This window comes from Chenopodium album, chromosome 26 (assembly GCF_948465745.1).
Source record: "Chenopodium album chromosome 26, dcCheAlbu1.1, whole genome shotgun sequence".
Lineage (NCBI taxonomy): Eukaryota > Viridiplantae > Streptophyta > Magnoliopsida > Caryophyllales > Amaranthaceae > Chenopodium > Chenopodium album.
Window position 1 is genome coordinate 1506261 of NC_137859.1, and position 10392 is coordinate 1516652.

The following is a 10392-nucleotide window of genomic DNA, read 5'->3' on the forward strand; positions in this document are numbered from 1 at the left end:
ATAATATTTTTTTTAAAATTTTCATTTGGGTTTAATTTAAGTTTAAGAATATAAAAACGACGTCGTAACATTATTTCCAGGCTTTTTAGCTTCGTACAATTCCATTTCAACATTATTCATCTGGAAAAAATACAACACAATAATGAATGCTGCATCCAATTCCAGAACCGATTTCATTGCAGGTGATTCCACTATACAATTTTCTCTCCTAATTTTTCATTTTCTCGATTATATACAAAGTATTTATTTATTTTTCACTGACCTAACGACGTCGTTTACAGACAACGCCGGAGACAGCGATTCCGATTCAAACTCCGACGAAATCGCCGATTACTACCTACCGATCTCTTCAATTGACGGCGATGTAAATAATCCGAACATCAACGGATTTTATGATCCGAATGACGCGGTTAATCAACAAAACAGCTTAAGCAACGGCTATGATTACTCTGCTGCTGCTGAGAATGGGGTGAGAGCGCTGAATCTGAGCGAAGATGAGGAGGAGAGAGAAAGTGAAGTTGAAGAAGAGGATGAGCAGAGGATGGGAGTGGACTTGGATAGTGTGATGAGGAGAGCAATTGAGGAAGATGAGAGCCGGAGAAATGCTCCGTTGTCGTCGGAGAATGCAGTGAGAGTGATGGAAGCTATGCGTGGTGTTTCCTTTCCTGGAATGCCTCCTGATTGGGTTAGTGACTTGCCGGAGGACCGATGGATTCATCAGCTCCAACGCCTCCGCCAGCCGCCTCATTCTACTGCTTGATCTGTGTATGCATTGAGCACTGATGTTTGGAGGATTTTGTTTGATTTGGTTTTGTAATTTGATCATCTGAATTTGAGTACATTTAATGTTTCTGATATCTGTAGGCTAAACTCGACAATGTATTACGAGTACTGAGTTTTTGATACACTAAAGATAATTGTTTATTACAAGTTCATAGCAGCTTTAAATTAAATCTGAATACGAAATCATAATACCGATAAATGCTCAAAAAAATTGCAATCTACTCTTACAAATGAATCTATGTCGAAGAATTCGTATAAACTACAAAGTAATTTGTGCATACTTCAGTTCTTTCATGCACTGATATTCTCAATTTCAGCTGTTTTGTTGATTCTCTTCATAATGCCCGCAATAACCTGATTTAGCAAGTACAAAAGTGAAACCACAAAGGAAGATAAAATGTATGTTAGTTAACATCATATTGGATAGGAATAAGCAAGACTTCATTTCTATGGCATTACCAGCATGACCAAATGCGTACCTTTCCAGGTCCTAATTCGTAGCTCTTGTTCAAGCCTTTGTCCAGGAGAGTTTTCAATGTTGATTCCCATTGAACAGGAGAAGTAGCCTATCACATGTAGGTAGTGTCAGTTTCTCGATAAGAATTTTTATGGGCAACAATTTTGGACAAAGTACTGCAACAAAAAAATTGATCGAGAATGAAATTTTAAAAAGGTTTCGACTAGTTGACCTGTCGTGCCAATATCTTCTTAATTGTTTCCGGATCTGCATGGGGCTGCACGTCGACATTTGATATGACAGGAATCCGTGGTGTCCTGATCTGTGTTGTGGCCAATGCAGCTTCTAATCTAGAAACTGCTGGTTCCATGAATCTGGTGTGGAAAGCACCAGCCACTGCCAATCGTACCTGAATGAAGGTTGTAGATGAATATACAAAAATAAAAAGTGTTCATACAGGGTTTTGCTAGTTTTGCCACAACTGCACAATTTGAGTCAAAATAATACCGTCATCCGAGCTTTGAAGGATTTTGCCTTGGCTTCTACTGCCTCAATTCCTTTTACACCTCCAGACACTGCATAGTTTCCCTGCCCAAGTAGATTCATTTTTAAACTTTTTTCATTTAGAAATATCAATTGACTTTGCAATAAACATGGGTCTGAAAGATGCTTACAGGGCAAAGAAAATTCGCAATTTCAACTCTTTGGTCTTCTGAAACTTCTTCATTTGCAGCATCACACAAAGTTTGAACCTTCTCAGCATCCAGGCCAATGACACTAACCATTGCACCTTGTGCAGCATCAGAGGCTGCCTATAAACAGAAATATGGTTGAATTACTTGAATCATAAATTAGTGATTATTTCATTCTTCAGAAATACCAAGCATGTATATCATTTACCTGCATAGCTTCACCCCTTAGCTTAACCAGCTTCAGGCCATCCTCGAAGCTTCAATAATTAATGAAGGCAAACACGAGTTAGTACAAAATTTCCAGATATGCAGTCAAGGTAACCGTTAAACTCATAAACTTTGAAAAATGGACCTTCATCTTAATAAGACCTCTAAGACAACCACTCCTGATAACACTTCACCTTAAAGTCTCGTCTTCTTGAAATTTTATATGAATTCAGGTATCAAATTCTGGGCTTTCCACTGATATTTAACCATTGTACTACTTTTTGTATAGTTCTACTCCCTTAAAGACATTTATTGTCACACTTATGACTAGAAAGTAGAAAGCTAGCAGCTTCCACTATCTGCTCTTTCATGCTATTCATTAGAACTGCAAATCTGTTATCTGTCAACAACACCCCAAAGGCTAGCAGCTTCAACCTCAACTATAAGCATCCTGTGGCGCTGAGAGGACGGGTTCAAAAGGACACGTGATTTGCATTAGCAACTGTTCATGACTGCCAACATCATCTCTTTACAAAGTTCACTCTTTTCAAGCATTGTGCACATAGAATAACTACTACATAAATGTTGTCGATCATTTTTAGGTGAGAGCCAGAATATATCTACTTTAATGGTAGATGGCTAGGGATAATAGCTAATGAGAGAAAGGAAGTTATAATGGTCTTAAAAAAAAGGGGGGGGGGGGGGGGGGGGGGGGGGGGGGGAGTTGACTAGAAGATTAACAAACCAAATGAAACACTGTTTTGAACTAGTTAGCAGAAGCTCAATATATTGGATTTGATCTATCAGAATTGGATATCCAAGTAGCATTTTCCCTTACATAGAAAATTCTCATTAACTTAAGTCCAGGAATCTTGGCAGGGTAATGCAAGTAAAAAAGGTTAAAGAGTTTTGGAAGTTTGACACAAAAACTATACGTCCAGATCCTAAACTCCCAGAGTAACTGGGAATATCAAAATCTTTTGAGGATTATTGCCTGCCCCACACCCTAAGCTAATTCCAACAGCTGTAGGGCATAACATTTGGAAGATAAGACCTGTCTTTAATTTTCATTCTTGCAATTCTCTATCTATTGACAAGGGGTAAAAGCAATGTTTTAGTTACCAAAGCTCCAAAAGCATGCCTGTGGCCTTGCATGAACACACAGGGATAATAAAGTTGATGTAACAAGGTACAAAATCACACAACTATGACCAGTACTTTCCATCAAATAACATGAATATTTCATGGCTTTAACTCTAGATTATGAGGCAAGCTATACATGGAGTATAGGAAGATCAATTGCTAATAATTATCAAGCAAAAGACAATATGAAAGAGAAATACATAATGTGACTTGACACACCTGAAAGCTCCCGCAAATGCGAGAGCTGTGTATTCTCCCAAACTTAAACCACATGTCACGTCCACAGAATCAATTATTTGTTGGCCTCCCTCACGAGCACGCAATATTTCAACAGCAGCTAAACTTGTAACATAAAGAGCTGGCTGCATACGCAAAACATAGGATTGAATAAAGTTCCCTTTTTGGAGTATCATAATATAAGTCATATAGAAAATAAATAAATAAATAACACCTCTAGATGGTCAGAAACTTAAAATGAAATCAGGTATACAAATTCAGTTTTCTGGGTTTAAGAATGATCAAGATGGGTAAATAATAGTTGTTTAGTACTTCATAGTTAGACAAAGATCTATTACAATTGCCATTGAACAATCAAATTTAGGATAATCTTGTTAGCTTTAGCTCAATTCTACATATAAAGGCAAAGATTATTGATATGAAAATATACTTCATAAGAAGAAAAAAAAATAGTAATTTTATGCCTTATATTCATAGAATTGCAGAAAAGAAACTTCTTTTTATGAAGATACCTGACTTAAGACAGTTGAATTGAGCTTTTCCTTTGGTCCATTGATGCAAATCTCCAAAAGATCAAAGCTACAAATGTTAAGGACCAGAAATAAATCAATCAAAGCATAAACACAATATAATTCACCCCAACCATCAAAATTGAACACTACAAAACTAAACCCGGCCCCGGCCACCGCCCCGGAAAATAACTAATGCAGAAAAAAGCATCATAATCAAGCATACCCCATAATGTTATTAGCTTTCTTGAACAAGGCAGCAGCTGCAGGCACATTCTGAGCCTCTGCACCCATTCCTACTGCTTGAGCTCCCTGGAAACAATGCCAACCCCATAAATTATTAATTTAACACAAAACCCATTATTTGATTAATTTGATACTGGAAGATGCAATTAATCAATTATAATTATCCAATGCAGATTATTAATCTCAATTTTATTCACCAATTCAACCTACTAATACATCAAAGGTCTGAATTCTCACCAGAAAACATCAAACTTTAAACGAATTATGCGAAATCAAAGATTAATAACAAAATATTGCAAAGAACAATTACCTGCCCAGGAAAGAGGAAAGCGCAAGAAGGCTTATAATCAGAGAACAAAGCGTCATCAACAGCAGTTTGAGAAGGCGATCCAGTAGAAACGCTCATAAAAACCCTAGCTCCTTGTGGCTTAATTTGTAGATTGCCGCCATTTTTAAACCCAAAAAAGATTGAAATTTTTTGGGTTTTAAGGGATTGAGTGTAGTTTAATGGGGTCTTCTTCAGAGAGACTGAAGGTAGAATTAGGGAAGAAGCCATGATTGAGAGAGTGTGAGAAGTGGAAGAGAGATTGGTAATGGTAAGTAGTAGACTAGTAGTAGAGGAGAGAAAATGGTGGCAGTTTAGGATTCAACCTGTATAAGCTTGGAATTGCGGAGTTTACAAGGTTAAACAATTAATTAAGCAATTAATAATTATAGAAATAGAGTTATAATCTATAGTTGTTAATTTGGTCGGAAGTATTGAACTCAAACTCCACAAGTTAATAGAGAGAGTGAGAGATAATTCAAGTGGTTAGGGACTTAGAGCCCTATTGGTTCCAAAATATCTTGGTATCGACTATTAATTTTTCATCACCCGTCCTTGTGGCTCTCTAAATACACCCATAAAAAAAAGTTATAGGCTTGTCCTCGTAGCAAACTAATGGTGTAAAACTGTAAATGAGGGAAGCCCTAATAAGATAATAAATCAACTGATTAAACGAGTCATAGCAAACTATAAAATGTTTAAGTGACAATACTCCAAAATTTTGAAATAGTGGAATTGGCCATCTCATTGAAAATAATTATATACACCTAGGTGCATGGTGTATCAAGTGTAATTTTTTTGCTCATTTGATGATTAAATGAGCAATAATCATCAAAATGAACAAAGAATACTCTTGGGTGCACGTACACCCGGTTGTATAACAATCTCTCGCATTTCATTGAGCATCCACAATTTAAGCCATCCATGATTCATCCTCAAATAGTACATGTCTTTTAGTAATTTACAAATCCTCTTTGTGTTTTAATAAGATTAATTGTTGTGAGAGTTATAATTCCTATTTTCCCCATTGTGGAGATCTCATAAAAGCGAATAAAATGAAATTCAGATCCAAAGTTAGTAAGATTTACAGAGTACCATATATAAACACTAAAAAAAAAACTGTGCTATTACATTTCAGGCTATATATGTGATTTATATTTGTTTGCCATATTATACTTTCATGCTATATATGTGGAGTAATATTGTTTGTTACGATGATGGATTTTTGCATATGTCGAGTTTTAACCATGTATGTCATGAAATCCACCAACTCCTGTAAACAAAGACAATTAAACTTAAGTGATAGTATAATTGTTTTCGACCGTTCATCAACAATCAACATAGTAACAAAATTGTGATCTTTTACTGCAACGAGTAATAAACACACAACCATTATTATCAACAAACAAACATATTGGCTCAATATTTACAAGATTGGCCAAATTAATCATATGGTTCTCATTTCAGTTACTATTCCTTTGTTTTATACGTAGCTGAGAACATGTAATTCATTGGACGCATCACCATGGCTTCTAATTGCTCTTGCTTTGTCGCCGTTTATTTCCAAAACCTAACAGAAATATTGACATGTAAGACACTGCCATAAAAACAAATACACACACACTTAAAAAAATGGAACCTAAAATCCAAACCCAAATGTATCCAAAGATAGTCGAAGATTTCCAATGAGCACAAGGGGTAATAAAGAAAGAATAGAGATGTTATTGTTGGCCTCTATTTGAACTTTCTTGATGTATATATATTTTTTAGCACAAAGCTTCAAAGTAGAAACTTTACCTCTGGTCTTGAATCAAGAACTCCACTAGACATCCCTACATCAACGCGCCATATGCTACAATTATATTCACTACAAGTTCATACAAGATATCAACATTTTGAGTGAGTTCAAGAAGGCATCACAACCGTGGAATATAATTAGGAAGCCACCCCAAGTATACAGTATGCTATCAATTAAAGCACATACCAATTCACCCCATCAATCTGAGGGGTATGACCCACCACCATCGCTTTAGCACCTAGAGACCGTAAAGTTTCTTCAAGCATTTCATGTATCTGAAGACCCAAAAAAAAAAAAAAAAAAAAAAAAAAAAAAAGCTAATCAGAATGCAGCATTCAAAATCCGGAATGTATCTGCATCATTCTTGAGTCTTGACAAAACAGGGAAGTTTTGAACATATCTATACATGCAACTTAGAAAGCAGAAAATTCTTACCTGGTTAATTTCATAGTCAGCCAAATCTGAAGTATCTCTCGAGTATAAGCGATTCCAAACAACACTATCATATCCCCTGGTGGCAATGAAAGGAAGAAGGGATGTAGTATCTTCGTCATTGTCATTCTCCACTCTCATCCAATGGGAAACCTCTTTGTTCATCCTCTCTATGCCATAACCAACTAAATGACCAAATTCTTCTTAAATGAGTTGAGAGTCATCAAACATCAAAACTTTAAAAGAAACATGAAAACAAAAGCATTTTAAGGATGAGTTCATACTACGCACCATGGTGAGGAAGAAGTCCTCCGTGACAAAAGACCCAATCATTAACTTTAAGGACAATGGGATGCCGTGCTAATTCACAAGCCAGTCGGCCTCCTGGTTGAAGGAGGACTGACCGGGCAATAATTCCTCTCTGCTTCTGTCCTAAGACATGTTCATTATTACAAGACTATCGTCAAAAAACACAGCATGAATAAAGGCCATGAGACTGCCTGCTGAAACTTCATCAGAAATGCCAAACTCGGCAAATATCAAGTTTAACAAAGTGGGAATTGATCTGAAATATCAAGCAAAACAAAAGGTACCAATATACCTTGACTATATTCCAAGGATCAAAACTATTTTGGTATTTTCGACGATCTTCTTTCCGCCTCTCTGAAACAGCATTCCAGCCAACGAAAGCTTCATCCCAGTTGTGATTACACTCGTTCAGGTACTCCAGAAAATCCATGCACTCTTCAAATCCCCCAGAATCAACGTATCTATAATCACCTTCTATGTTCATGGTTTCGTGATTTCCATTGACCTATTTCAAGGAAAAACAAAATGTTTCAACGAAATAATTACAACAAAATCAATTTATGAACTGGCTAAACCTATAAGCTATAACAATGGCATCTTCAAAGCAGGAAAAAGAGGGAAGCTAGGAATTCATGTTGTATGAAGGTGAACAATGATAATAGAGAGGTATATGAAGGTCATAAAAGGTTGGTTTTAACAGCTGCAGGACATTTCATGATCTCACTACAAAACAAAGATAAATAAACATATCACCATGGCTTATGAATCAACCGTCACATCCAAAAACACACACACACCTGAAAGACAGCTCCTCCTTCCACTCTTGCCTGAATATCAAGAGACCGCAACAATGACAAGATAGCTATTTCATCCTCCCCTCGATCAAGTATATCTCCAAGCTGTATCAATACCTATTTCATGATAAATAAAGCTAGTATAAGTGACCCATTTAGACTCAAAATTGAGTTTCCCAGACCATCAAATTACAATATATAAATTATACTGTTAGTCTGTTACTTGGAGCACAAAGACCATTCCAACGCCTATATTTGGGTTAGATGTGTAAGGCACTTCCCTACAACACATATGCTACTAAGCTGCCTCTCACACAAATCAAGAAGCTGCGTAAAGGTATACACAATGTCAGAAACAATATTCCAAAACTCTTCCTATCCAACCATATCAAGTACTCAACTCTCTGACATAGGTATAGATACTTATCACATAATCTTGCACCGAAAAGATGCAGAAGTACATATAATGGCAGTGTAAACATTAGACAGATGAACCAACAATCAACAATTAATACTAATAGCTGAGTCTGAATCAGATAACCACTAGACAAATGAATCAACACTCAACACTAATAGCTATGACATGCCTTGATCACAATGCTGGAAACACCGAAAATTCGCAGTGACAATATCAATTCTTGCAACTAGAAAGCAAATTGTTTTTATGGAAAACAATTGTAATTTTTTGTTTTTTTTTTTATTGGATGAAAACTGTTGTATGATATAGACATCCACATATTACAATTAATCATGATTATCCATCTCCCATGGAATTTTACATGACATGGTTTTAGGGCATACCGTCTCTCCGCCAGTCCACAAGTCTCGACCATCTGAACTCAAGACTCCGGCCATGTTGAGAGCCCACTTTGCCTTAGACAAATCTCCATGCAAATCCCCCACTAGTACACAATTCACAACATTTCAATCACAACAAAAATTAAAACTTCAAACTTGAAATCAATCTACCACTTTTAACTAGAAATTACAACTTTACTCCTAAATTTGTACCATTAAATCAATTAATCACTGGTACTCCAACGTTAATTGTAATCATAGCCTAATTTACACTTTTTACAAAAAATTTAACCATATAATATATGTATCCACTATCCAGTATCTTCTTAAAAATTCAGAATTTTCCCACAAATTCCCACTTCACAATCAAAATTCTTCAAACCCACTTGCCAATTATCAAAAATTTACAAAATATACCCAAAAATCATCTAAAAAATCAAATAATTATAGCAAAAAATATATGAAATAAAATTGCAAAATAATAAGGAGAGAGAAACCGAACCAGCGACAATACGACGATCAGGAGCAGAGACGAAAGTGGGAGGATTACCGGTGATAATAATGGGCTTCAATTCTTTACCTTTAACATTGAGATTAATACTGTCATTATTACTATAATTGATTATGTTGTAATTTTCTGGGGTTTTAAAATTTTGAGAGAGAGAAAATTTGATGGGCAAAAATTTGTATGGTTTTAAACAAAGAGATAGAGAAGCCATTGAAGTTTGGTGTTCTTCGTTTTACTCCACATATCACTGCTACAGTGCTACTGTTAGCTAATTCACAGGAAACACAAACCAGGAATTATTAAGGTTTTGCACATCTTTTTTTTCTTATATTCCGTATTAAAAAGTAAATTAACTAACTAACAATAAAAGCCCGGGTTAAGTGATAAGAGAGTTGTTTCCGACAAATAGTCGTTTTAGCTTAATAATAGGTCATGTAGTGTTTAGTAATTATGTTGAATACTTGAAGGGGCAATTATGTGACACAAAAAATAGAAACTAAAATGCAAATGAATAAAATGATATATTCAAAGCTAAGGGCTCGTTTGGCATTGCTGTGGTTTTCTATTTTTTTTTTTTTTTTTTTTTTTTTGTTTATTAAAAGTATATGATATAGGTTACATAATGAATTAAAAATTACTTAAACATATTAAAATCATAATAATTTTGAAAACTGACAACAGAAAAGTTGAAACACCTTTTTATTGTTTCCTGTTTTTGGTTTTTAGTTTTCATAAAAACAGGAAATTGGAAACCAAAAATGGTGTCAAAGAAGCTCCAAGTAACTAAATTAGATTTTACCTTATCTTATATATAAAAAAAAAATCATATATTTTAAGGTTGTAGGTATCAATTAAACAACTTAACAAAAATTCGACTTAACTTTAACTAAGTCTGTAACTATAAACATTATTGCACATTTCCACAATTTTACCTTTCTATTGTAATTTCTCAATATTTTCAAAAAAAAAAAAAAAAAAAAAAAAAAAAAAAGAAGAAAGAAATCCACTTGCTTTTACTTAATTTATTTGCTCACAAATCATAATTAATTAGTATTCATGAAAATAAGTTATGAATTAATACAAAATCTTAAATAAACCTGGTTCACACTAATTTATTGTGGACCACTAACATTAGAGAAACTATGGTTGATTTA

The 10392-nt window shown here is 34.9% G+C and overlaps 3 protein-coding genes across 3 annotated transcripts; 1 reads left to right on the forward strand and 2 right to left on the reverse strand.

Moving 5' to 3' along the window:
- The first annotated feature begins 3 nt into the window (after positions 1-3).
- Positions 4-880, forward strand: LOC145618691 (uncharacterized). Its single transcript, XM_081673467.1, has 2 exons — positions 4-182; positions 282-880. Exons 1-2 carry the CDS (start codon positions 143-145, stop codon positions 758-760), a joined length of 519 nt encoding a protein of 172 aa, XP_081529593.1. The 5' UTR covers positions 4-142; the 3' UTR covers positions 761-880.
- Positions 807-4946, reverse strand: LOC145618690 (uncharacterized). Its single transcript, XM_081673466.1, has 10 exons — positions 4585-4946; positions 4255-4340; positions 4032-4098; positions 3502-3644; positions 2141-2189; positions 1915-2052; positions 1748-1828; positions 1473-1649; positions 1263-1349; positions 807-1137 (listed from the first exon to the last, which is right to left on the reverse strand). Exons 1-10 carry the CDS (start codon positions 4828-4830, stop codon positions 1075-1077), a joined length of 1137 nt encoding a protein of 378 aa, XP_081529592.1. The 5' UTR covers positions 4831-4946; the 3' UTR covers positions 807-1074.
- A 929-nt stretch (positions 4947-5875) lies between these two features.
- On the reverse strand, positions 5876-9634 carry LOC145618689 (shewanella-like protein phosphatase 1). Its single transcript, XM_081673465.1, has 9 exons — positions 9233-9634; positions 8734-8834; positions 7936-8049; positions 7431-7643; positions 7121-7256; positions 6833-7014; positions 6584-6672; positions 6397-6466; positions 5876-6169 (listed from the first exon to the last, which is right to left on the reverse strand). Exons 1-9 carry the CDS (start codon positions 9447-9449, stop codon positions 6083-6085), a joined length of 1209 nt encoding a protein of 402 aa, XP_081529591.1. The 5' UTR covers positions 9450-9634; the 3' UTR covers positions 5876-6082.
- Positions 9635-10392: the final 758 nt, after the last annotated feature.

Coding starts and splice junctions, on each gene's coding strand:
- LOC145618691 (XM_081673467.1), top strand. CDS start 143: ATGAATGCTGCATCCAATTCCAGAACCGATTTCATTGCAG. Junction 183..281: donor CAGAACCGATTTCATTGCAG/GTGATTCCACTA, acceptor CGTCGTTTACAG/ACAACGCCGGAGACAGCGAT.
- LOC145618690 (XM_081673466.1), bottom strand. CDS start 4,830: ATGGCTTCTTCCCTAATTCTACCTTCAGTCTCTCTGAAGAAGACCCCA. Junction 4,099..4,254: donor AAAGCTAATAACATTATGGG/GTATGCTTGATT, acceptor TAACATTTGTAG/CTTTGATCTTTTGGAGATTT. Junction 2,190..3,501: donor GCATTTGCGGGAGCTTTCAG/GTGTGTCAAGTC, acceptor TAATTATTGAAG/CTTCGAGGATGGCCTGAAGC.
- LOC145618689 (XM_081673465.1), bottom strand. CDS start 9,449: ATGGCTTCTCTATCTCTTTGTTTAAAACCATACAAATTTTTGCCCATC. Junction 6,467..6,583: donor CAGATTGATGGGGTGAATTG/GTATGTGCTTTA, acceptor ATGAACTTGTAG/TGAATATAATTGTAGCATAT. Junction 6,170..6,396: donor TTCTTGATTCAAGACCAGAG/GTAAAGTTTCTA, acceptor TATTTCTGTTAG/GTTTTGGAAATAAACGGCGA.